The 27,714-nt window shown below is 44.2% G+C and overlaps 1 protein-coding gene across 3 annotated transcripts in view; it reads right to left on the bottom strand.

The window, feature by feature from the left end:
- TTC39B (tetratricopeptide repeat domain 39B) overlaps positions 1–11,820 on the bottom strand; it is a 119,128-nt gene extending 107,308 nt beyond the window's left edge. For 2 of the 3 annotated variants that reach the window (XM_027616133.1, XM_027616134.1), the window contains exon 1: positions 11,580–11,820. In XM_027616133.1, coding sequence (XP_027471934.1) covers positions 11,580–11,819 — 240 coding nt within the window. In that variant the 5' untranslated portion in view covers position 11,820. The remainder of the gene's footprint in view (positions 1–11,579) is intronic. The other variant, XM_027616135.1, reaches the window with a different exon arrangement.
- Positions 11,821–27,714: the final 15,894 nt, after the last annotated feature.

The raw sequence follows: 27,714 nt of genomic DNA, 5'->3' as shown, positions 1-27,714 counted from the left end.
TTTATTTATTTATTTGAGAGAGAATGAGAGATAGAGAGCACAAGAGGGAAGAGGGTCAGAGGGAGAAGCAGACTCCCTGCTGAGCAGGAAGCCCGATGTGGGACTCGATCCCGGGACTCCAGGATCATGACCTGAGCCGAAGGCAGTCGCTTAACCAACTGAGCCACCCAGGCGCCCCACACAGCCAGTTCCTTATCTGGCTCGGAAAACAATGTCAAGCATCTGCATGTGCAGTCTCCATCACAACAGAGCTAAGAGCCAACCTTTGCACCCCATAAGCTAAGCACTTTATATGGCTTTAATCCCCACAATAACCCACTGAAGTAGGTTATATTCTCTTCATTTCACAGATGAAACTGAAGCTTAATTTATCCAAGCCTGTACATGGAGGAGCAGGGGTTCAAACCCATGTCTGTCTAACTCCAGAACTTGTACCATACCACCTCATGGGATGTGTCAAACAGATTTATATTTTTTCCTAGTTTTTGATGCCTATATGAGTATTAAGTTAATAAGCAAATTTAATTCATAAGGCTTACAACACATTATAAACTTACACATAGCCCCTGAAATCACCTAGCACAAGGGTCAGCAAACGTTTTCCATAAAGAATCAATAAATATTTAGGCCATCTGGGCCATATAGTCCATGTCCCAACTATTCAACTCTGCGGTTATAGTGTGAAAGCAGTCACAGGCAACACCTAAACAATCAGGCATGGCTGTGTCCCAATAAAACTTTATGTGTGGGGCGCCTGGGTGGCTTAGTTCGTTAAGTGTCTGGCTCTTGATTTTGGCTCAGATCATGATCTCAGGGTTATGGAATCGAGCCTTGAGTCAGGCTCTGTGCTCGGTGGGGAGTCTGCTTGAGGATTCTCTCTCCCTCTCCCTCTGCCCCTCCACGTTCTCTCTTAAACTGTCTCCCTCTAAAAAAACAAAACAAAAAACAAAAAAACTTTATTTACAAAAACAGGCAGGAAGGGGGCAGAGTGATTTGTCCTTCTGACAAAGTCTGCCACTCTCTGACCTAGTGGGAAGGGTACTGAATGTAGAGTTAGAGCACTTGGCTTCTAATGCCAATTCTGTGCCTGAGTGAGTTGAATGACCCTGGGCCAGTCACTTCCTGTTTCTCAGATGTGGGCTTACACAGAATTTCCTTCTCAGCTGGCTGCAAAAATAAGGTAAAACTATATTTGAACACACATTTGGGTAGATTCTTCATTAAACCCATAAATAATGAACAGTGGCAGCAAGATCTTAAGGTAAAAGCATATGGAAAAAGAGAACTACCATTTTGGGAGTAATTCTATATGCCAAGTGCTTTGTCAAGTAGACTATTTCAACCTCATCGGCAACCTTATAGAGTAGGTATCATTATCCCCATTTTATAAACGAAAAGCATCAGGCAGGTTAAATAGCATGCCCAGTCACACAGCAAATGGGAAGCTGACCCTCTTCAGAAGCTCAATACTACCCTGCATAGGGAGTAGCTGCTCTTGGGCAATGAGCACCCCGTCAATGATTTCGCCAGGATGATGACACATGAGTGCTTCTGGGAGAGGTTTTGGAGTCAGGCCCCACTCCCCTCTCTTCAGGAATCTCCCACTCGGTCATCTGTCTTGCCCACCTCCTTTCGAAAAGATCACACCCCATTTGGCCTGAAAAATGATGTGAGAATCTGAGGTTTGTTTCCTTTAGTTCTGAACAGAAGGAACCATGGCTCATGAGTTGAAAACACACCGGGACCCCCAGAACTCTGGAACAGAGTGGTCTAAGGAAGCAGAGAGGGAGAAAAGGACTAAGGCGACTCCCCGAGAAACCTGGACTGGTCCTGCTGACGCGCACCGAGTGGTGGGTCATGTGGTTCTGCATCTCAGAACTCTGGAAGAATCTATGTGACGAAACATAAGCCTATGGGATTACTGAGGCATGTCTGACTTGTCTGCCTCTTTAACCACTGCACTGCAGTTGACAGTCATTAGTTTAAAATTTCAAGAATGAGTTGGGGGGCACCTGGGGGGCTCAGTCATTAAGTGTCTGCCTTCGGCTCGGGTCATGATCCCAGGGTCCTGGGATCGAGCCCCGCGTCGGGCTCCCTGCTCCATGGGAAGCCTGCTTCTTCCTCTCCCACTCCCCCTACTTGTGGTCCCTCTCTCACAGACTCTCTGTCAAAACAAATAAATAAAATCTTAAAAAAAAAAAAAAGAATGAGTTGGGAAAGGAGAAAGGGAAACTAAAATAGAATCGCAGAATCATCACTGCTTCCTTTATGGAAGGCAGAGATAGAAAGAGAGAAAGAAAGAAGGGAAGAAGGGAGGGAGGGAGGGGGGGAGGGAGGGAGGAAAGGAGGGGGAGGGAGGGAAGAAAAAAAGAGAAGGAAAGACCTTCCCCAAATATGGAAGGATACATGTGTCTCCCCACTGTCAAAAAAGAAATGAGAAAAAAACCAAACCCAAGCTCCTTAGCTGAGCACTGAAGGTCTATCAGAACCTGCTACAACACACAGTACGACTCCCCTGCCTCGGCCCACAGCTCTCGCTCACCCCCTGCTTCAGCACCTCCGTCATGCTTCATCCATGCCTGAGCATGTTTCCTCTGCTGCTCCCTCTGCTTGAAGGAATGAAGGTGTGATCCGTTCCACTGCTGCCTACTGAAATCCACCCCTCACCATCCAGATCAAAAGCCACTGTCTAGATCACAGATGTCAAAGTTCAAAAGAACTTCAGAAACAGATGGTCCCATTACCTATGAGGAAACCGAAGCCCAAAAGGCTTAAGGGACTTGCTCTAAGTCACCCAGCTGGGTAGCTCCAAGTCACACAAAGATTTGGTCAGGAAGCCAACTCAGCTGACTTGCGGGTAGGGGCATGCCATCCCCCATGATGTCCTGATGACTGCCCTGTGAAAAGTCCTCACCTCTTCCTAGGAGTGCCAGGGTGCTTACACTCTGTCTGGACTCTCCCCCATTTCAGGTCAGAGTTGTGTGCATGTGTCTGTATTTCCAGATATCTGCTCTGTGTCTTACCCATCGTGTTATCCCACTGCTTAGTTACCCTGGCATACAGTCGGCCTTCAGTGGGCTCTAACAGTCACTGGACAAACAAAACAAAACACCAAAAAACTACCTGCCTCCCCACCTCAGGTCCTGTCTCCCTCCCACCAGCCTCCACGCACTGCCAGAGAGAGCCCCCCCAACCACCTGCTGATCTCTCCATACCTCTCCTCGATTAAACCCTTAAATGCACACAGTGGGATCCACAATTTGGCATGGAAGACTCGTACGGCCTTTCCTACCCTTCCAGACTCGTTCCCTGCCACCCAGAACACCAACAACTCTCCCTCACCTCTATATATTATGCCTGCCATTGCTTCTCCCTAGGACACACTTCAAGAGTTCCCCTGGTTCCCAACTTGCTCCTATGCAGCCGACCCTATTCATCCTGTAGATCCAGATTTTCTAAGAAGTGGCCTCCTCCAGGAAACTATCCCTGACTCCCAATCCCCTCCTTTAGATGAGGTGCCCTCCTCTGTGTTCCCAAAGCACCCTGGTATCTCTCCTCTATGGTTCTCAGCCCAGAGTATTATGTCTATTTGTCTACACCTGCTCCCGTTCCCCACCAGATCATAACTTAGAGCTGGAGCTGTGTTTGCCCCTACAGCAAGCACCTAATGCAATAATATCCAACACATTAAATCAGACTGAATAATTCTTATTTACTAGCTGCAATCAGACCCAACAAATACATATATGTGGTATTATTTCATTAAAATATTTTAAAATATGTAGGCCCTATATATATGTCAGCATATATCAGCAGTACTAAGGGGACGTGTCCTCAGATCTCGGCAAAGAACTTACTACCCGAAGTCTTTAAATAAAGAGTGTAAGTTGCATAATTGTATTATGAACTGCCAGGCATTCAACACTTGAGGAGTCCCTTAGAGAGGTATGATGACCCAACCAATACAGCCAACCAGTGAGGGTATATGACCAATACCCACTAAGCACATGAGTGGAAGAAGAGAGTTCTGACACAGGCAGGGACCAACAGCAAGCTCTCCCCAGGAAGCCTCACGAGCACCCGGGCAGTCTCCATGTATTCATCTTCTGGAAAGTGAGCACATAGTGACTTCAGGAGACCCACCTGAGAAGGCCAATGGGGCCCCCAAAACTTGGGGCTAGGGAGATGTCAACAGATGGTCAGGTGGAAACCGTGAGCCTCACAGAATTCACAGTATCAGATTCGCACTGTGGATAATTAGTAACAGCACCCTTGGGCACAGAACCAAAGTAAGAAGGCAAACAGCTAACGCCGGGAAGATCTGAGACCTGCCTCGAGAGAGAGCATACCTCTGCTGCTGGACTTGAAAGGAAGGAAGGGGGTATCCAAGTACAAAGGGAAGGGGAAGAGAAAATGAAGGCAAGTTTCCCTGAGAAGGTGGCATTCCAAGTATAGATGGCATCTCAGGAGACTCAAGAATGAACATTTCGGGAAAATTGCCTGTTGGTTAACCTGAGCAGGAGTGAGAGGCTGAGGGTATAAACTGATGCTATTTTTTCCTCCCACTAACCTGCAGAACCAATCTACAAACACGCTTTCTTAACCTGGCCCAAACTCATGGCCTTACAAACAGAGGGTTCATGCTCCCCTTGGTAAGGAAAGTCACAACGAGCCACAAAGGTGAGCATATTCTATGTGAGGTCCTCCCCCATCCTCTACACCCACTCCTCCTGTGTTAACAGCACCACCGCCCAGCCACACAAGGAACCCAGGATTATCACGGAGCAGCTCCCCACCTCTTCCCATCCACTGACCCTCAAACTGAGGAAAAGGTCCCCAAGCCCGTTCTTCCTCCATGTTCTCCCTGACATCTGGCCTCTTCTCTGGAAGCCTGTGGCCTCTGCTCCACTTCAGTTCTCACCTCCTCCCACATTAACTGTTGCAACAGCCACTCACCCTTCCTGCTGCCACCTCCACAGTCTGGCTGCATCAACTTCACCACATTTATTTTCCTAAAATAAATAACCTTACCCCCTCGCCTAGCTAAAAAAGCTCCCAGACTCCCATTTTTTAGGAGATTTAACCCAAACTCCTGAGCATGATGTTCCAAACGCTGCACCACATGATCCAAGCCGGACTTTGCAGTCTCAGCCCTCACCGGCTCTCCCTCCCTCGTGCTGAGTGTGTGTGCCCTGCTGAACCCAGGTGTGCTCTCATCCTTGCCCATCTCAACTTCCACCAAGCCTGCGCCTTATCCCACTTGCTCTGCCCAGCACAAGCCTGCTCACCATTCAAGACCCAGTTCAAATATCATCTCCTCATTAAAGGCCCTACCAGCCCCTAAACTAGGGTGGCATCCCTGTGTTGCACCTGTTTTCCTAGGGTGATTACAGAAAGCATCCATTTACTCTCATAGTGCCCTGCTATGGATGATAAATTATATGGCCCTTCTACCTAAAACCTACCTTGACCCAAAGATAGAACTAGTTACTTGTGTAACTGTGTCTTTTGCTAGAGTGTATGTTCCTCAAGGGCAGTAATGTGGTCTTATCTTAGTGTGCACTTAAGTGTGTACTTCCAGCATCTATGGACTGGTAGCACCTCTCAGGTGCTCAACAAACACTGGTGGAATGAAAACAAATCTGATTCTTAAAAAAATTGTAGCAAGCAGGGCACCTGAGTGGCTCAGTTGGTTAAGCGTCTGCCTTCGACTCAGGTCATGATCCCAGGGTCTTGGGATTGAGCCCCAAGTCGCGCTCTCTGCTCAGCGGGAAGTCTACTTCTCCCTCTCCCTCTGCTGCTGCCCCTCTTTGTGCTTGCTTGTTCTTGCTCTCTCTCTCACTCTGTCAAATAAATAAATAAAATCTTCTAAAAAAACTTTAAAAAATTGTAGCAATCACTCTTATCTAAACTTCATCTAAAATTCCAATGGATAAATTTTCTAAATTAGAATTAGATCTGGGGCGCCTGGATGGCTCAGTCGGTTAAGGGTCTGACTCTTGATTTCAGCTCAGGTCATGATCTCAGGGTCCTGGGACTGAGCCCAAGTCGGGCTCCACACTCAGCAGAGCATCTGCTTGTCCCTTTTCCTCTTCCTCTGCCCCCGCCCACTGCCCCATTCCTGCTTCTGTGCTCGCTTGCACACGCTTGCACTCTCTCTCTCTCAAATAAATAAAATCTTTTAAAAAAATTAGATCTAAAAAGAATCCTGAGCCAAAAAAAAAAAAAATTTAAATTTAAATTAAAAAATTTTTTAAATCCTGGGCCAAAAAGGCAGACCATGAAAGCATCTGCCAAATGAGCTATTTCTTTCTCCAACTTTCTCAACTTTTTTAATTATTGCCCTCCTAAGGAGCCCTATTAGACATTTTTTCCTAACCACACCCACCATGAAATTTTAAAAGCACTGAGAGATATATATATGTGTGCTTTATACATTAAAAGAACAAGTATAAAGTTTATTCTTTTTATTCAATAATGAATTTGGAATAACTAAATAAATATTTTAAGTCAAATTAAAAATTTTAAAGCTGAGCGCCTGGGTGGCTCAGTCGTTAAGCATCTGCCTTTGGCTCAGGTCATGATCCCAGGGTCCTGGGATCGAGCCCCGCAGGGAGCCTGCTTCTCCCTCTCCCATGCCCCCTTGCTTGTGTTCCCTCTGTCACTGTTGTCTTGCTCTGTCAAATAAATAAATAAAATCTTTAAAAAATAAATAAATAAAAATTTAAAGCTATTAATATTTTATAACTCTTTGCTGAGTAGCTTTTAATGTAATATATCAAATTACACATGCAAATTTCCAATTTCTACACAATAATAGCAATGTAACCAAATTTTTAAAAGACATTCAACACTGCTATTTCTCCAGCAAAAGTAAAACAATTGAAAAATTATCGTCTTAAAAGTTATTTTTTAGGGGTGCCTGGGTGGCTCAGTCATTAACCATCTGCCTTCGGCTCAGGTCATGATCCCAGGGTCCTGGGATCAAGGCCCGCGTCGGGCTCCATGCTCCACGGGAAGCCTGCTTCTCCCTCTCCCCGCTCTCCCTGCTTGTGTTCCCTCTCTCACTGTATCTCTCTGTCAAATAAATAAATAAAATCTTTTAAAATAAATAAATAAATAAATAAATAAATAAAATCTTTTTTAAAAAAGTTATTTTTTAGAGAAGCCTAGGTGGCTCATTCAGTTAAGTGTCCAACTCTTGATCTCAGCTCCCCACGTTAGGCTCCACGCCAGGCATGGAGCCTACTTAAAAAAAAATTTTCTTTTTTTTAAAATTTTTTTATTTATTTATTTGACAGAGAGAGAGAGAGGGACAGCGAGAGAGGGAACACAAGCAGGGGGAGTGGGAGAAGGAGAAGCAGGCTTCCCACAGAGCAGGGAGCCCCATGTGGGGCTCAATCCCAGGACCCTGAGATCATGACCTGAGCCAAAGGCAGACGCTTAACGACTGAGCCACCCAGGCACCCCAAAAATTTTTATTTTATTTTTTTAAGATTTTATTTATTTATTTGAGAGAGAGAGAGAATGAGAGATAGAGAGCACGAGAGGGAAGAAGGTCAAAGGGAGAAGCAGACTCCCCGCTGAGCAGGGAGCCCGATGTGGGACTTGATCCGGAGACTCCAGGATCATGACCTGAGCTGAAGGCAGTCGCCCAACCAACTGAGCCACCCAGGCACCCCTTTGGGGTGCCTGGGTGGCTCAGTCAGAAGAGCATGTGACTCTTGATCTCAGGGTTATGAGTTCATGCCCCACACAGGGTGTGGAAATTACTTAGATAAATAAACAAAAATAAACTTCAAAAAAAAGTTAATTTTAGTGAACTTAATTTTGTTTCATCTGAGAAAACAATTTTTAACTTAGGTAGCTGCTAGATATTCATTCAGATACTACCAATATCTTCTCTTTTCAGTACTTGACAACTATTGGTGGACTGAATAACTTTAGTAGGATTAAATAATAAAGTATAAACTATTCCTATTTAATTCTCAAATACCAAGTCATGCACAAAAACACTCAGGGCCAAACATATGCAACATCCACAAGGCAGCCAATGGGCAGCCTGAACATATGAGGCGGGTCACCAAGAAAGAGATGACTTCCAGATCAAGTAACTGATAGAAAGTCCTCCAATCCTAGCCATCTATTTGCCACAGGCTTATAGTATTGACCTTGCATACATCCTGTATATCTCCCAAGAACTTGATGTCAACATTGCTTACATAATACCCAAGAAAAAGAGAGAAATTTTAATGTTAATAAGATATTCTTGACCAAGCTCTGAAGGGCTACAAAACCACTGCAATATCTAAGATGCTTCCGCCTCCCTCCAGAAACAATTTTTGCAACCCTTGAGGTCATAAGCCCTAACCTCTATGTTCCCACATTTATCCTCCTAGCAACTAAACAGGAAAAAAAAAACAAAAACAAAACAACAACAACAAACACCAGTTCACCCAGGAAAGCACCCCATCCACCAGCTGTCATGACAGTACCTCTACTACAATCATCTCCCTAGAAACTTCGAAAGAAAATTACCATATTATTAGCTCTTCTCCCAAAACGGAGCCTCCCCCAAAAAAGCGTAGACTTCTAGAACTGGAAGAACATCCAGCCTCTCCTTCTTCAGATGAGGAAACTTAAAAGAACCCTAAGAGAATGAGAGACTTGCTCAATGAAATTACTAGTTAAAGACAGATACCTGATCAGTCTGGTTCACTGCTGTATCTGCAGGCAGATGTTTGCACACATAATGAATAAATGGTTACTGGACAAATTAGTGACAGAGAGCCCAGTTCATCTAATCCCTAGCCTACTACTTTTCCAACTACACAGCTTTGTCCCTTTTACTTCCCTAGAATATAAAATAATGGCCACAAAGACTATCAAATGTATATTACGTGTTTAAAAAGTTCCCCAGCTGAAATAAGCCATTTTAGCCTCACATGCCCAGTAAAACTGACAAACAGGGTCTTGTTCACTCATGGTATAGCACTTCAGCCCACTGCAGGATTAAGGACTTTCTACAAGTAAGTCAAGTGTACCCAGTCCAAAATGCAGTACTTCCTACTTGTTTACCCTGCCTTGAGCTCTATTCCAGAGTTCTTTTTTTTTTTTTAATATTTTATTTATTTGACAGAGAGAGAGACAGCGAGAGCAGGAACACAAGCAGGGGGAGAAGGAGAGGGAGAAGCAGGCTTCCAGGCTAGCAGGGAGCCCGATGTGGGGCTCAATCCCAGGACCCTGGGATCATGACCTGAGCTAAAGGAAGACGGTTAATGACTAAGCCACCCAGGCGCCCCATTCCAGAGTTCTTATACACATGTCCTATCTCCCTACCTAGCCAGAGAATCCTAGAGAGCTAAAACTGTGTCTTCTCCTTCTAAGGCACCTACCAAGTTTGAGCACAGAGCAAATGTTCAATAAATGTTTCCAAAATTTCTACCAATAGGAATGGTGTACCATGGAAGGAAAAAAACGAATTTGGCATGAGCAAAAAATTGTTTGTACTTTGCTCATCTCCTAGAACCATGTAGTACCTTACATGTAACAGGAACCTAGCAGTTATTGAATTTAATAAATGAAAGATATAGCAAACACTGAGAAGTCATTAAGCAACATCATTTATGCTTTTATTCATTCATTCAACAAATGTGTATTTACCAAGAATCTGTGTGCCAAGCTCTCTGCTGTTCAAAACCGAACTTCCTCCACAGACCTAGAGTCCTCCTCCCTAGCTAATGCATCTCAACACCTCAGTTCATCTTGTAGACAGTGGGTAGGGCTAGGGTGGTTATAGGTCTCAGTATGCCCAGGACAGTCCCAGTTTACACCTTTTGTCCAAGCGTTAATTACTAGCAGCATCCAGTTTCTCTCTCAACAATGCCCTGACATGACAATTATATAGCCCTAAGAGTACCAAATCTTTTTAGACAAGCAGACTAGGGATTCAAAAATTTCAATCCACATTTACTAGGTACTGCCAGTCTTGTTTCCTCATTTATAATACCCGTATAACATGGATTAAACTAACTGATTATACATACGGAAGCAGTTGGGGATGGGCTGGAACATCATATTGAGATCATACTGTAGAGGGCCTTGCATGCCGGACATATAAATACTCAATATACGACAGCCATAAAAACTTTTGAGGAAGGGAATGTATGTATAGTCAAAGCACGATGAAAGGGTTACTACCTCGATTCCAGAAAAGAACTAAGACAGGAGGAAAGAAAAAAACAAAAGCCTCCAGGTCATACCAAAAGACAATCTAAAGCTATAAATAAAGAAAGGTTGTCATGGATGAAAATAGCAACAAATACGCTATTTCATCATCTGCCTTTACGTGTAGTGTAAAAGTTTCAACAATAAAAAGATGCAACTTAGCAAGCTCTAGTTCATTGGCCTGTGGTCTTGGGGGTCCTCATTGCAAGGGACTGGCTGTAAGGAAGGTTTTAAACAGCCGGGCTTGCCCTCTTGCCTGTCAATCGTGTAAAGGAGTTGTAGTTTGGTTTTTGTTTCGCTTTTATTTTAAGGGCTACACTGAAAACACAGTATTCGTTGTCAGGAGTTTCCCAACATTAAAGAGATGGACAGGAATATTAACCCGCCTCCTCCAGATCTTCCACTATTGCATCATTTGAAACTAAACCTCCTCCGGCAGCGACTTGTAAAATTCAAGTCAGGTAAAATGGCAGCAGCAGCAACTGTGGGTGCTGCGGCGGCTGCTGGTGCCGCCGGCCTCAACTTCCAGCGCAAGAGGGAGCGTCTCTCCGGAGCTCCCAAGTGCTAGAAGGAACAGTCAATAAATCAACAGGTCCAGCGCGCGCGCCCCAGGGTGCTCAGACCCCCGCGCGCCGGCCGCAGGAAGAAGTGACTAATTACTTAAATACAGTCGAGAAGTCGGGAAGCCGGAGTCGGTTCTCGAAGCGCCTTCTCCCACGTCCACCACCGACACTGCGGACCTGCATAGGAAAGGCCTGTGCCCTATGGACGGAGGAGAAAGCACCAATTCCTGGGCTGCTGCTCTGGTCCCCTAGCCCTCCGGCCCCCTCTGCAGCCCCTACCCTGCCCGCTCGTGCAGACACGCCTGGGGCTCCTTCTCCCCCCCCCGCGACCCCGGCTAGCCCCCTCCTGTCAACTGTAAGCCTGTCGGTTCTGCCACCTGGAAACTTCCATAGAAGTGATATTCCACAAACCCCAGAGGGCCAGTGTCGGGACTTCAGGGTCAGACCTCAAAAAGCCCAGGCGCTCCTGAAGAAGCTCAGATCCCGCGCTCCCGCGCGCTGGCACCCATCCACCCCCAGACCCGACGTGGTGTCCTCTATCACCACGACCCCACGGTGCCGGCGCCCAGAACCTCCGCAGCGCCTCCGCTCCGAGCGCCCTCCACGCTCGTGTCGGGACAGACCTCCCAGGCCGGGTGCCCCCACCCGCAGCCCCTGCCCCTTCCTCCGGACGGGAAGTTGCCTAGTCCGGGACTGGGGACCAGGGGGCGGGACCTTGGTCGTCCCTGCCGGGCTCGCTCATCCCTCCGGGACTCCAGGGGCAGTGCCCGCACCCCCACCAGCCAGTACCTCGTCCGCCTCCAGCTCTGCTCCGTTGCCTACGAGCGCCATGTTCCTCCTCAGGCTGCCGCCACCCAAAAACCAAACAGGGAGCTTAGGGCCGACTCCGTTTCTCCGCTCGGGGCTCAGCCCAGCGCCAGCGAGGGAGGAAGGGGGCGGCCCCGCGCTCCGGCCGGGTCCCGGGCGGGGCCAGCGCGCAGCCGAGCGAGTGCTTTCCCCGCCCCCGGCGCCCGCGGACCTGCAGAGCATCCATTTCCCCAGCGGGCGCCAAGCTGCCCAGCGGACCGCAAGCCCCGCCCCCTCAGGCCTCGCCCCGCCCCGCCCCGCCCCGCCCCCCCACGCGGCCCAAACTGAAGAGCCAACCAGGTTCCCGCAACGTGTCTCCGCCCCGAGCCGGCATCAGCCTCGGACCCCCGTGTGGGCGGGGCCATCTCGTGGGCGGGGTCTTCTCGCAGACTGGGACTTCGGTAGTTTGGCCCACCTTCTGGGAGAGTGGTACTTGAGGGGACCCGCTTCCACCGCTGTGCTGAGGGCTTGTGCTAGCCTGCAGCCGAGAGAACGCCGGGTTGACGAGATCAAGGTCAAGGCCACGCTACCCCTGAGGCGGATGGAATCATCTACCTGGTCCTTCGGCCAATGCCAGTCCGCTTCCCTCGCCAGGTGGACACCCCGTCTCACAGATTGTGGGACCAGAGGGCAGCCCTGGGTCACTCAGGATCACCCGTCACCCAGAAGCCTCTGTCACGCCACGTTCCCAAACACCATGGCGGATAGAGGTACGCTGTGTTTGCTTCTGTGTATGTTTGAAAAATTAAAGAAAATCCACGGGACAGATATTTATACAACTTGGAGCTCCTCTACCCCTCCTCCCACTCCCCTGTCACGGTTATGTCCCCATAGCATCCCACAGTGACCCTTCGTGTAACCCCAAACATATGTATCTAATTCGTGCTTGAACTGTAAGCTCTATGAAGGTAGAGATGCTGTCCTCTTCAAGGCTGCTTCCCCAGCACCTAGAACAGTGTCTTGCACATAATAGGTACTCAACAAATATTTGTTGACTGAATTTAGAAATTTATTTTTTTCAATTAAAAAAAATTTTTTTGAGGGAGAGGGAGAGGGGCAAAGGGAAAGGGAGACAGAAAATCTTAAGTAGGCTCCACGTCCAGCGGGATGGGGGCGGGGCTCGATGTCGACCTAAGCTGAAATCCAGAGTCCCGCCCCCCTTATCTGACTGAGCCGCTCAGGCTCCCCTAGAAATTTATTCTTCTAACATGTAAAATAATTAAACTATCTAACTAGGAAGTTAAAAGCTGTATTTTTTTGTCCACCTTATTTTACACACAATAAAATTCACCAAGTTTAAGTGTGTAATTCCATGACAAATGTTTACAAAACACCATCCCAATCATAATGTAGAGCACCCTAAAAAGCTCCCTGTGCCTCTCTGCTATCAATTTCCTACCCCCACTCCCTTGCCTCTGTCAACCACTGATCTACTTTCTATCACCATCGTTTTGCCTTCTCTAGAATTTCACATAAATTTAATCAGAGAGCATGGGGTCTCTGTGTCTAGCTCATGAAAGGCTATTTAATGGCCATCCATTGATAATTATAAAAATACCTAACATTTATTGAGTACTTACTATGTGTCAGGACTATGCTGAGCACCGCATACATATTATCTCATTTATCCTTCATAATCCCATGAAATAGGTACTATTATCGGTAAACTGAGGCTCAGAGAGTTCAAGTAACTTGTTTGGGGTCAGACAGCTATAAAGCAAATAAGGATGCCTGAATCTGAACTCCAGCAGACTGACTATAGGGGTTGGCTGATAACCATTGTCCTGTCCGGCTTCCAGCCACTCTGCCTCTCTTTCTCCTTGTTTCAGTAAACCAACTGCCTACATATGTCTATTACACACATTTTCAATGAGTCCCCTTTGCATCCTTGAAACTTGCTCTAAGATTTTAACAAATCACTATGTAACTTTATAAAAGAAAAATAAAGTGGTTCCTATCCCATAAACAACATGAAAAAATAGGGTGATGGATGCATAACTGTGAATTTTCTACAAATCATTGAACTGTATGCTTATGGGTGAATTTTATGGTTATCTACATAATATCTCAATAAGGCCTTTTTTTCACTGGTTAACACATTCTTTAGATGCTCTTAGAAGCAAATAAGTGGGGCTAGAAGGGAACTAAAGGTCTTTTAATTCCAATACCCCTGAAAATTTCCATTCCTCCTCCCTTCCACTCCCTTTTCTGTTTATGCTTCACTTTCTGAGGCGAGATTTCCTGCCTGGGTCCAGGTTCTACTCTGTATTACTCACAGATGATTCCGCTTTTTAAAGTTCATTGTTTCCTAAATTAATATCACATCTTTTTGACGTGAAACCATCTTATTGGTGGCTTCTTCCTCTCCTGTATGCTTTGTTATTGTCTTACAAATTTCATCTCAAATTTTGAAGAGATACAAAAGAAGTTGGCTCTAATTAGTGGTATAACGATGTTATAATGAGAATCAAGTCTAATTTTTCAGGAACCTATTCTTATACATAAAGTCCGGTAGGTTGTTTTTGGTTTTGTTTTTGTTTTATATATATCAGGGATCAAATCTGAAGCTCTGTATGTCTTAAATTCACGTCACTAGGTAAGCCACGCTCCTATTTCTAAGGAAGCCAATTGTAAACACTGAATGTATATGTTCTAGCCACTGGAACATCTAATCAAATTTGCTTTGCTCCTGGCAGATGCTGACTTTCTCTGCACACGTATGATTTTGCAAGATCATGAATCACAAATATAAAAGAGATTTTTTTCAAAAAACAATTAGGGGGCGCCTGGGTGTCTCAGTCGTTAAGCGTCTGCCTTCGGCTCAGGTCATGATCCCAGGGTCCTGGGATGGAGCCCCGCATCGGGCTCCCTGCTCGATGGGAAGCCTGCTTCTCCCTCTCCCACTCCCCCTGCTTGTGTTCCCTCTCTCACTGTCTCTCTCTGTCAAATAAATAAATAAAATCTTTAAAAAAAAAAAGGAAACAATTAGAATGGATTCATTTTTGCAACAGAATTCATTGCCAGTTTGCTGATAACGTACTCTTAGAGTAACAGTCAAGTGAAATTACTCAAATATTTCATTTCCACAAAGTAACTAACATGGGGATTAAGCAAGAGCGAGTGACTCATTTTTTCTTTAATTTTGAAAGCACACCTACTGGGATCTGTTTGGATTTCAAAATAATTGTGATACTGCTCACCCTCTTATCTTTAGTATTCCTGAACCTGTTACCCTTAGCCAACTAGGGCTTTTTGTTGATACTCCATTTAAATAAAAGTTGCATCTTCATCATTTGTGTAGTGGGAGATAGAATGGTTTTCCATTTAGAAACGAAAATTTTTAGATGCTTGTATCCATGAAATAAGTGCTCATTATAAATTATGCATTTGTCAATGGCTTTGTCTCACATTCCTATCTTAGCTCCTCAAGAACTTTCACCTCTAACATAGCCATTCCCTCCCACTTACATGCTTCCATGTCCTCCTACTGCCTTCATAGCACTTTTTCCTATCTGAACTATCTTGTTCATTTGTTTACATGTTCATGGTTTATCTCCCTCAACAACAACACCCCCTCACACACACCATAATGTGAACTTCATCAGGGAAAAAACCCTGTGTTTTGTGTTTCTAATAAAACCCCAGTGCCCTTGGGGCACCTGGGTGGTTCAGTCATTAAGCATCTGCTTTCAGCTCAGGTCATGATCCCAGGAATGATCCCAGGGTCCTGGGATCGAGCCCCGCATCGGGATCCCTGCTCCACGGGAAGCCTGCTTCTCCCTCTCCCACTCCCCCTGCTTGTATTCCCTCTCTCGCTGTGTCTCTCTCTGTCAAATAAATAAAATCTTTAAAAAAAAAAAAAAGGAGCGAACCAATAATAATGAGGGAGATTAAAGACGGCAAGTTACAGGAAGTCCAAAAAGTACATACTGTTTTTCTTAGGATAATGTGCAAGGCATGATAACTGTCTTTTTTTTTTTTTTTTAGATTTTATTTATTTATTTGACAGAGAGAGACACAGCGAGAGAGGGAACACAAGCAGTGGGAGTGGGAGAGGGAGAAGCAGGCTTCCCACGGAGCAGGGAGCCCGATGTGGGGCTCGATCCCAGGACCTGGGATCATGACCTGAGCCGAAGGCAGACGCTTAACAACTGAGCCACCCAGGCGCCCCATGATAACTGTCTTTAATGCCAACTCATTTTTTTTTCAAAATTATAAAAGAGCTAAGCACTTAGAGTTCCCTCTGACCTAAAAGGGATTAATTCATGTCCCTGGGAGAAGCTTAAATGCTAGGGGAAAATCCTCATCATTTGGTGGAGGCTGAAATCCTCCCTTAAGAATATCCCAAATCTAGGCATTTGGAGCTGGGTAAACATTCATTTTGCCCAGTTTATCAGCTCTTTGTTATAAATATATATTTGTATGTAAATATATATTTATAAATTATATATATATATAAAATCTTTCCAATCACCTTCCTATTTATTTCCCCTATATGTCTTTAAATTACATTAATCTCATTTTTTCAGATGAGGAAAGTGAGACCCAGAGAAAAGAAATGCAAAATAAAGACTAATTTTGGCAATATGAGGCCTAGAGTAGTGTTGGAGATTTAAAACCAAGAATAAATATGGAATCTGTGACAGAGACTGCTCATTGCCACCTGCTGTTCAGTCTCCCTTTGTTCCATCAGTAAGAGAACCTGATTTTTTTTTAAAGATTTTATTTACTTATTTGACACAGAAAGAGAGCATAAGCATGGGGAGCTGCAGAGGAAGAGGGAGAAGCAGGCTCCCCACTGAGCAGGGAGCCCGATGTGGGGCTCAATGTGGGGCTCCCCATGGGTCTCCATATGGGGCTCAATCCCAGGACCCTGGGATCACGACCTGAGCCAAAGGCAGACACAAAACCCACTGAGCCACCCAGGCACTCCAGAACCTGATTTTATATAAAGCAGCCCGGTACCCAGCCAAAAGACTGTATTTTCAAGGACTTCCTTACAACTAGGAATGGCTGATATAATTAAATTCTGGCCAAGGAAATATATTTAATATTATATTTAATTTCCAGGAAAGCTGCTTAAAGGGAAATGACTCAATAGAGGCATGTGCCCTTCTCCCTTCTGCCCCTCCTCCTTCCCACAGCCTAGAAGAGATGTGATGGCTGGAGCTCCTGCCATCCTATTGGACCATGCATTAATACCTTGAGAATGGAAACCATGAACTAGTAGAGTGGATCAAAGAGACAAAGGAATCTGGAGTCCTGATAACAGCAGAGCTGCCTCACAAGTACTTGACTACCAATCCTACATTTATATCACATGAATGGCATATCAATTATTATCTTGTTTAACCCACCATTATACTGAGTTTTCCGTGATATGCAAACAAACTTAAATCTAAAGGTATACATATCTAATTCAAAGTGTTATTAGATGTTCTGGGTTCCCACATACCTCCCCACTTATCCAGCTAAAGCATTTATAGCTTCTGATAGGTGTTGGATTGGAGTAGGTGACTTGGAGCAGTTTAGCAGTCCTGTACACCTACTCTCCTGAGGATACCTCCCGCAAGTCCTCTTTCTCTGGGCAATATTGGGCCTTCTTTTCTGGCATGTTTTTGTTGTGGTGGTTGTTTTAAGATTTTATTTATTTATTTGAGAGAGAGAGCAGAAGCAGGGGAGCAGCAGAGGGAGAGGGAGAAGCAGGCTTCCTCCAGCAGCAGGGAGCCCAATGTGGGGCTTGTTCCCAGGACCCTGGGATCACAACCCCAGCCCAAGGCAGATGCTTAACTGACTGAGCCACCCAGGCACCCCTGGCAAGTTTCCCCTCACGTTGCTAGTCTTTTATTGTCTTACAAGTCCAAATATTTTCCACATTCTGAAGGATACTAGCATCTTTTTTCAGTGATCTTCCCATTGTTTTCATGCATAGGTTTAGTAAAACCATAATTGTCCTTAACCATCATCAATTCTATTCTCATAGCCTCTTTTAGGCCCAGTATCTGCAACACTTCTGATTGGGCACTTTGGGTTTATATCAAAGCAGTTCCTGGGCGCCTGGGTGGCTCAGTTGGTTAAGCAACGGCCTTCAGCTCAGGTCAGGATCCTGGAGTCCCAGGATTGAGTCCCACATCAGGCTCCCTGCTCGGCAGGGAGTCTGCTTCTCCCTCTGACCCTATCCCCTCTCATGCTCGCTCTCTCTCTCTCTCTCTCTCTCTCTCAAATAAATAATCTTTAAAAAAAAAGGCAGTGCCTATGCTCACCTATAGGAGGCGTCACAGATACAAACCTTCTCCATCAGACTTACAGGTCATAACATCTATCTTCTGAAATCAGTTTTGACTTAGCACTGTAATAATTAGCTCAAGTGTCTCAAAAGCAGTGATTCTCAAACTTGAGCATGCATCAGAATCATCTAGAAGGCTTGTTAAAACACAGTTACTGGCCCAACCCCCAGTTTCCGATTAGGTAGGCACGGGATGAGGCCCACTTCTTCCTACGGCTATTGGCTGCTGCTGGGGCTGCTAATTCAAGAACCATGCCTTGAGAACCACTAGTCTAAATTACGGCAAGCACCTTGAGTCCTCCGGGCACAAGCAGCCTACCTGCCAGATAGAGCCCACCAAGAGTTCAGGATGAGAAACGAGAAAAAGGCTATTGTGTTGCTAACGTACAAGGTCTGACATGAACATTCCATTTCAATGAAGGGCTGTGACAGCAACAACAATAAAATCTAAGTGGTAAGAATATATCTTTATTTTCCATGTGATTCAATAAAACTACATTCACTTCATTCTCATACACTTTTATTTTTGTCTGGTTCACCAATGTGAAAAAAAGGGAGGTCCTCAGTGTTCCAAGTGAGCCTGACTTCCAGGCAGATTATCAGACCACCAGTACTAAAGTCTCATCTTCCAGCTCCGTGAGACCTGGATTTGTGACCTTTGAACAATCCACTTCAATTCTTTCATGTCTTTGGGGACGTGTCAAATATAGAATAAGCGGTTAATGTATATAAATGCTGGGATTCTTACTGTTGGACTGGAAAAAGCCTTTCTAGGGGCAACTGGATGTCTCAGTCGGTTAAGCATCCAACTCTTGATTTCGGCTCAAGTCCTGATCTCAGGGTCGTGAGATCCACACAGCGTTGGGCTCAGCACTTAGCGGGGAGTCTGCTTAGGATTCTTCTCTCTCTCCCATTCCCTCTGTCCCTCCCCCCACCCCCCTCACATGTATATTCTCTCTCTCTCTCTCTCTCTCTAAAAAAATAAAAAATAAAAGAAAGAAGCACTTGGGGTGCCTGGGTGGCTCAGTCGGTTTAAGCGTCTGCCTTTGGCTCAGGTCATGATCCTGGAGTTCTGGGATTGAGCCCTACCGGAGTCTGCTTCTCCATCTGCCCCTCCCCCTGCTTGTGCTCTCCATCTGCCCCTCCCCCTGCTTGTGCTCTCTCTCTCTCTCTCTCTCTCTCTCTCTCTCTCTGTCAAATAAATAAATAAAATCTTTAAAAAAAAAAAAAAAGGAAAGAAAGAAGCACTCCTTCATTTACAGTTATGATGGCGTGTGGGTGGTGAGTGGAAGTAGCCAAGTAGATAATTTTCCATGTTCCCAAGTTCCCCGGTATCTCAAGTAATTTCCACCACAATGTCATACTAGCCAATGTGCTTGAGAGGGAAAAAAAAGCCTTGTAAGGTGAAATCATTTATGCTATTTGATATACTTTGTATTACCTATATATTTTCTCTTATTTTTGATGTTTCCAGCTGACTTGGAATCCCCATTGGTTTCCCCAATGGATAGCTTTATCTGGAAACATAGTTAAATATTGAAAATTAGGCTCATATAGTCAATAATATTGTAATAACTTTGTATGGAGACAGATGGTAACTAGGCTTACAGTGGGGATCACTTCATAATGTCTAAAAAATATCGAATCACTATGATGTACACCTGAAACTAATGGGATAGTATATGTCAATTAAACTTCAAGTAGATGAATAAATAAATAAAAAGAGAGGAAGGAAGGGAGGGAGGGAGGGAGGGAGGGAGGAAGGAAGGAAGGAAGAAAAAAATTATAAGAAAATAAAGTAGGCTCCAGGGTGACGGCCCTCGGGTGCAACCGGGGAGCCTCTGACCTGCTCAACAATGCGTCTAGGGTGAGAGTCAGCACAGTATTATTTCTGCATGTCTGGACTGTTCTCTTGTCTCCTAAGCACTTTCATGACAACCCTGTGAGGTAGGCAGGGCTCCCATGACACATGAGAATGCTGAGGCTCTCAGATGATTTGCCCAAAGTCACTACTGAGTTGGGATGGGCCCTTTACTAAAAGGTTTTTTTTTAAGATTTTATTTATTTCAGAGAGAGAGTGCAAGCACTAATGGGGGAATGGACAGAGGGAGAAGCAGACACCCCACTGAGTGGGAAGCCTGATGTGGGGCTCGATCCCAGGGTCCTGAGATCATGACCTGAGCTGAAGGCACATGCTTAACCAAATGAGTCACCCAGGCACCCCTGTAGCTAACAACTCTTCACCCAAAAAAAAACCTGCCCAAAGGCACTGAAGAGAGACCCAAAGAAGGTAAATTCTGAAGACAGTTGGGGTCTCACACTTGAAAGAGTATTTACTAACTTACTCTGTGACTTTCTTGTTTCTTAAGGCATTAGCCAAAGGACAGTCTGTGCCATTGAATTGATTCAAAGAATGCAAGGACAGAGTACAAGGCAACCAGAGCGGCTAGAAGTTGAGAAGAGATACCCAGGGAAGGGAAGAGGTAGTGGGGAAAGCTCCAAGTTCTGGGGGCATAAACTCTTGCCCAAATCTCTGGCTGACCCCCAAGCCATGCATAAGTGAGGCCAACTCCAAGCAACCCAGCTAAGCTTAAAAGAACCAAAAGGAAATTTCAGCAGCCACTCACCAACAGGGAAAGAGTGTTTATGCTTGTGTTCAACCAAATTAACCTATTAAAAGATAATAAGGGACCATAGAGATCACTGCATAATGTCTATAAATGTTGAATCACTATGTTGTACACCTGAAACAAGTATAATCCTATGTATCAACTATACTTCATTAAATAATCATAATTCAGTCCTCTTCAGAGGATCTAAAAGAATCCAATTCAAACTCTGGCATGCTTGATTCTAAAAACTATCTTCTCTTTTCAAGCATTGTAGGTTGCAAATGGCAAAATTAGCACATCCTCCTTAAAAAGTTTGGCCACAAAGATCAAGAGTTAAAATTGTGTATAACTTTGGAATCAATAATTCCTCTCTAGGATCTTATCTTTTAGAGACAAGCAGACAAGAGCACAAAGATATATGAAAAAAATTAATTGTAACACTGCCTTTAAATTTTAAAATTGCTTATTAACTATCAGATAGGCAAAGATCAAAAAGTTTGATAAAACACTGTGTTGCAAAGGGTTTTTACTGATAGTGGGGCTCTCGTGGTTACAACTCTAGGGAGGAGAAGTTTGGCAATAATCTACCAAAATTACAAAATCCCAACAACCCCACATCTGGGAATTTATCTTACAGATACACTCACATATATGCAAAACTACCTATGTTCAGGGGCACCTGGGTGGCTCAGTCGTTAAACATCTGCCTTTGGCTCAGGCCATGATCCCAGGGTCCTGGGATCAAGTCCCGCATCAGGCTTCCTGCTCAGCGGGAAGCCTGCTTCTCCCTCTCCCTCTCCCCCTGCTTGTGTTCCCTCTCTTGCTGTGTCTCTCCCTGTCAAATAAATAAAATAAAATCTTTAAAAAAATTAAAACTACCTATGTTCAAGGTTACTCACTGCAACAGTATTTGTAATAATGTAAGTTTGACATCTAACTACCCATCAACGGAGATTAGTAAATACTTCGTGATACTTCCAAATAATGAAGTGTTATTGAGTCTTAAAACAGAAAATACATAAGAATAAGGAAGCTCTCTTAAGTACTGATACAGAATCACATTCAAGATATATTAGGGAAATAAGTGAGGCGTGGAACAGTGTTAATTGTTCCCCAATATTCTTTCACTCTTCTGCCAAAATTTTTAGCCAGATATTTAGTCATTTGGAATCCATTGTTTTTTCCAGTGTCCCTTACAGCTGGGCATGGCCATGTTCTTGAGGTCTCCTCAATGAGGTGTGAGCAAGACAGTTATGTGGCAGCTTTCAGGACCCTTCCTTAGGCACAAGTGTTCTATGATTCTCCCCCCTTTTCTTCTTGGAAACATCCTTCATTCGCTACACTCCATCTGACTGCCCAGAACGTGGCTTGTCTCATGCTGGTTCATGGCTTTGCTGGAAAGAACTTGAATCCTTCTTGGAGCTGAGGCAAGGACCAGCTCTAGACCACATTCTCTTGGGATTTTACACGAGAGAGAAATAAACTTACATCTTGTTTAAGTCCTAACTACTGTGGGTTTTGGTGTTATGTTAAGTTGACCCTAATCCTAACTCTTACACAGGTATAAACATTGCAAGGCTTCCATTAGATATGGCTAAATTGCCCTCCAGAGAGACTGTGCCAAGTGGTATGGCACAGAGCACTGTATGAATGGGTAGAGGGCTCTCTTTGCCGCACTGTTCTACATCTCAGATGCCAGAGACCAGCTGTCTTCTGGATCCAGAGACAGATAGAAAGGAACCACAAGGGGCGCCTGGCTGGCTCAGTCGGTTAAGCGTCTGCCTTCAGCTCAGGTCATGATCCCACGGTCCTGTGATCGAGCCCCGCATCAGGCTCTCAGCTCAGCAGGGAGTCTGCTCCTCCCTCTCCCTCTGTGCTTGCTCTCCCTCTCTCAAATAAATAAATAAAATCTTAAAAAAAAAGGGGGGGGATCCACAGATGTGACCCGGATGCCAGGACGGGCAGGGGCACCAATACCAGCACGAAGGAACTTCAGAGGTCCAGGCTTTCTTTCCTAACACTGGTTTCACCTAATCCTTCCTCTTCCACTTTCTGCAGATGCCAGAGCTCTTTGTCCTCTCCTATTCTGTTGTTGTTTTCTTCTAGTCTGAGTCTCCTGTGTTACCTGATGTGCAGACCCATTCCCCAGTGGAAAACTAAGAATTTGGATGCCTGCCCCTCAAATAGAGCAGGAAAGAACAACAGCCTTTCCTCCCCCGCTCCCTAGGGCCCCTACTTCCTGCCCCCCGAGTCTCGCACTGGCCAGCAGGGTGAGGCTCTCAGATCCACAGTCCTGACCCATATATCAGACTAGCAGGAAATGTTAGATACAGACAAGCAGGAAGCAATTTAATTCTTTCTCCCATTGCCCCTTCTTTCTGGTTATGTTATTTCCTGCTCCTGCGTGGAATCAGGCAGGTGCCATAGCTTGTAACATCACTTAGAGATATTCTAGAGTGTAGTCCAGCCTAATAACCATAAAACTCCAAATGTCATTCAGTTTAAAACTTCCTCCCACCCTGTATCCAGCTTTGGCAGCAGGGAAGGAGAAAACAGCCTGTTTCTTTTCTCTTTCTCCCTCTTCCTCCCCACCTCTGTAACTAGCTACAGTTTTGGGACCCTCATTGGACAGATATTGGAGGGTACAAACTGGTAAGTAAGTCCTGGAGATCTAATGCACAGTAGAGTGAATATAAACAATATATTATATGACAATCATCAAATTTGCTAAGAGACTAGAACTTAATTATCCCAACCACTAAAAGAATGATAATTATATAATGTGAATTATTGACTGCTACAATGGCAATCATATTATAATATATACATGTATCAAACTAATATGTTGTACACCTTCAATTTATACGATATTAGATTTTAGATGCATCTCCATTAAAAATTAAGATAGTAAAAATTTTAAATTGGGGGACCCTCCAGGGTTAGAATAACAGGAATAAAGGGCACAAAAGTTCTTACTTGACTAGTCAGGTGCCCTCTTTGTGTGAGAGATTGCAAATGTTGATCCTTTCTCTCACAGGGGGCCTTTGCAGATTCTGTGGAAACTTCTGAAGGTATGGGTTTTAATTTTCCTCATCCCCAACGCTTCTGACAAAAGATGCTTCTTTTGGGGACGCAGTCGGGGGTGGGGGGGTTCTTCACCTCTTCCAGTGTTTTTGGAAAATGTCTGAGAGCCTCATTAATGACAACCTACCATCAGCTCTCTCATGAAGACCTCATCTAATGGTGTCTGAGAAATACACACTTGTCCCTAAGGTCAGAAGATGCCCAGCTTGGGGTGATGGGGTGGCTCAGTCGGTTAAACGTCTGCCTTCGGCTCAAGTCATGATTCCAGGGTCCTGGGATCAAGCCCCATGTCCGGCTCCCTGATCAGTGGGGAGCCTGCTTCTCCCTCTCCTTCTGCCCCTCCCCCTGCTTGTGTGATCTCTCTGTCAAATAAATATATAAAATCTTCAAAAAAAAAAAAAAAAGAAGAAGAAGAAGAAGAACCCCAGCTTGCCACCAGTGAAGCCCTTCCTTCCTGTTCAGTCCGCAGCCAGGCTTCACCTAGACCTCCCCCAGCATAGGCAGATACCAATGGCTATGCCCCAAGCTCCAAAGGATGCCTATCATGTTTTCTGAGTGGTCCTATTGAAAACTCCTTTGCTGGCATAGAAGAGAAGGCACAGTCCCCAGCTGCCTATTTTCTTCTGCCACAGTGGGGTAGAGGGAGAACTGCACGGGACACAACAACCCTCTCCTCCAGTCAGCTTTACTCTTATTACTCCAGGGACTGCTAATGAATTCTTAGCCTTCTCTTGCATCACCTTGAAGTGGGTAATAATCTAAGGTCACAGAGCAGATTTGGGAACTTGCTCCCTTTGCATGTGCTGCAGAGTTGGTCTAGTCTCTGCCTTGCCTGTAAGTGTTGTGCCTTTGGCACACAATGTTTTATAGGCCTTTGGGGCTTCCCAAATGGAAAGGCAACAAGAAGTATCACATTCAGCATCTTCTAGATACATATTAGTTATATATGCAGACAGTAATCTGAAAGGATACAGAAGAAACAGGTAACACTTTGCCTCTGGGGGCTCCTGGGTGGCTCAGTAGGGTTAAGCGTCTGCCTTTGGCTCAGGTCATGATCCCAGGCTCCCTGCTCAGCGGGAAGTCTGCTTCTCCCTCTGCCCCTCCCCCTGCCTGTGTTCTCTCTCCACCCTCTCCACCCCTCCTACTCTCCCCCTCAAATAAATAAATAAAATCTTTAAAAAGCAAAAACAAAAAACACTGTTTGCCTCTGGGGAGAGAAATTGTTAGAGAACAGAGGGGTAGACAGAAGAATTTTCAGAATTCACTAGAGATACCCTGCCAAAATGTCTCCACTGCTTTTCTGGTAGACTATCTCTTAGTTTTAAATAACCAAGCTTATCAGGGGCGCCTGGGTGGCTCAGTCAATTAAGCATCTGCCTTCAGCTCAGGTCATGATTCCAGGGTCCTAGGATGTAGACCCTTGCCAGGCTCCCCACTCAGCAGAGGGGCCTGCTTCTCCCTCAGCCTCTGCCTCTCCCCCTGCTCATGCTCTCTCTCTCACACTCTCTCGCTCAAATAAATAAATAAAATCTTTAAAAATAAATAAATAACCAAACTTATCAGAACACACATATTTCTCAATACATTTTCATTCAACATTTACATAAGAAAAAAATTATATTGACATCCCCCCAAGTATTTTTCAGGAAAAGTCTTGAGGGATACTCCAAATACAATTGGTAGAATATCAGAATCTCATTTAGATGCTTTTGAAACATCCACTGAGTGTCAACAAGAGGGTCATGCCCCAAAGATGTTGCTGATCCAAAGACACGACCTTCTGCTAAGCAATTATCGTTCACAGCTAGATTGTTTCGTGAGATGGAGCATTTTCCATCCTAACAAAATTGTTTAACTGTGTTTTGATTACATTTTAAGAAATTTAGGGCAGTTGGGGTCGATATTTAATGCATTATAATTTTTCTCACTTACCGTATTTATTACAGCATTGTCTCTTAATACTGCCAAAGAAGAATTAGGCTCTGTGTAAGTTTTATTTGATATTATTCAATGATTTGTCCCCAGACTCTGTAAAGTTAGATATTAGCTGGTAAACGATTGATAAGTTGCAAAAAAGTTCTGTCCAGAAAAAAAAGGTTTCCCCAAAGGTTAAGGTTTTACTATCCTGTAGTACATTAAGCAGTTTTGCATTCCCCTTACCAACCTCATTTTATATCCTTTCTTTCAATGGCTATAGAAACATATGTTTCTCTTACTCTCCTCTGAACCAGTGTTACTCTCCTACTGGTTCTCTTTTTAATGAATTAGATACATTTTTTTTTTAGCACATGCTCTCCATATGTTTATGAGTCCTGTTTCTAACTCTCTGAAAACTCTAAAATTATAATTTACATGTTGAATGAAGAAATTAGAGAATCACAATCATATCATGACACTTATATAAAATGATGGATGTATATGTATATATATGTATATATAAAAAGAAATATTTGAAATCATTTTGTATCAAAATAGTAACATTCATGTTTTCTCTGTGGCAGGACGCTGTGTTTTTTACTATCTTTTTCATGCATTCCTCTATTGTTTACATTACTTTACAATGAACTTGTATGTCTTAAAATTAGAAAAAATGATAACACAATTCATCCCCATTGTTCATGGTAGTTGGATTCGATAAAGTTGACAAACAGCAAATTAGCAAATGCTGAACCATGGCTCATAGAAGAAATACAGGGTTCCTTTCCTACAACATTTGGCCACACATTTTTGTCAACTGATGCATACATAACAGTGTTTTATATGTGTTTCTGTCCAAAGACATGTATTTATTTAATATACATTGTTGGCTCAGTGTTTTGATTCACAACCAGTAACACTATGACGTATGCTTAAACAAAGCTTATCCACATGTATATTTTCTCTGGGAGGCACATCACAGTCTTCTTGCACTTAGGGACTAGACAGCACTTCAGCATGATGTTTGGGGACCATTTTAAGCAGTAAATTCGGCAACAAAAAGCACAAAAATACACAGCACTAAATGGACTACAAAAAAGTGAAGGGTTTCCAGCAGAAGAACGAAACAAGAAGGCAGAGCATTGCCTTGTCTGATACCTCCTGGGAATGTGAGCATTGGATGACTCAAACGTTCCACCGCTTTGCACGTCAGACTTTAGAACACATAACATTAAAATTCTAAAACTCTAATTTTAGAATGTCAGAAAGTTAAAAACCTGACTCTAATACAAAATACCATGAACACATGCTCAAAATCTATTTCGTTCATCAATAAGGGAAGCAACAGAATAGTACTGCTTGTTCAAAAGAGCATGGGAGAGACCTCAAAAGCACCATGAGTATTGGTTTAGGGGTTAGAAATAAATTTTAGTTTGTAGGTGAATCAAAATACCAAATCCACGGGGCTCCTGGGTGGCTCAGTTGGTTGGGCGTCTGCCTTCGGCTCAGGTCGTGATCCCGGAGTCCTGGAATCGTGCCCCACAAGCCTCCCTGCTCAGCTCATTTCTAAAACGGGGGTTAGCTAGGGCACCTGGGTGGCTCAGTTGGTTAAGTGACTGCCTTCGGCTCAGGTCATGATCCTGGAGTCCCGGGATCAAGTCCCGCATCAGGCTCCCTGCTCAGCGGGGAGTCTGCTTCTCCCTCTGACCCTTCCCCCTCTCATGCTCTCTCTATCTCATTCTCTCTCTCAAATAAATAAATAAAATCTTTAAAAAAAAAATAAAACTGGGGTTAGCCAGTTTTTCCTGATACTGGGTGAGTGTTTGGGGGTGATCATTTCTGTGGATCCTTTCGATTGAATTGTCAGCTCACCAACTGAGAATTATAAGAGGGGAATTTAAGTACTTTTTTTAATGAAATTTTTTTGTAGTTATTGTATATGTACCAAGAAAGCTATAACTTAGGGTTTGGTTGTGTTTTTGTTTCTTGTTATTTTTTTTTCTTTTTTTGGTTTTGTATTTTTTTGGAATGATTTGTTGATTTTTTTCCCTAACTTTACCAAAGTTTGCAGCTTTTACCTCAATAGAACAGGAATATTTTAAATCCCATAACTGCAGACAAACTGGAGAGATACTGTTTTAAAAGTTTTTCTTTCCTCCTTATTATTAGGTTTGTTAAT

This window comes from Zalophus californianus, chromosome 13 (assembly GCF_009762305.2).
Source record: "Zalophus californianus isolate mZalCal1 chromosome 13, mZalCal1.pri.v2, whole genome shotgun sequence".
NCBI lineage: Eukaryota > Metazoa > Chordata > Mammalia > Carnivora > Otariidae > Zalophus > Zalophus californianus.
The sequence above is the reverse complement of the archived record's forward strand: the minus strand, read 5'-3'. Positions and strand labels throughout refer to the sequence as shown.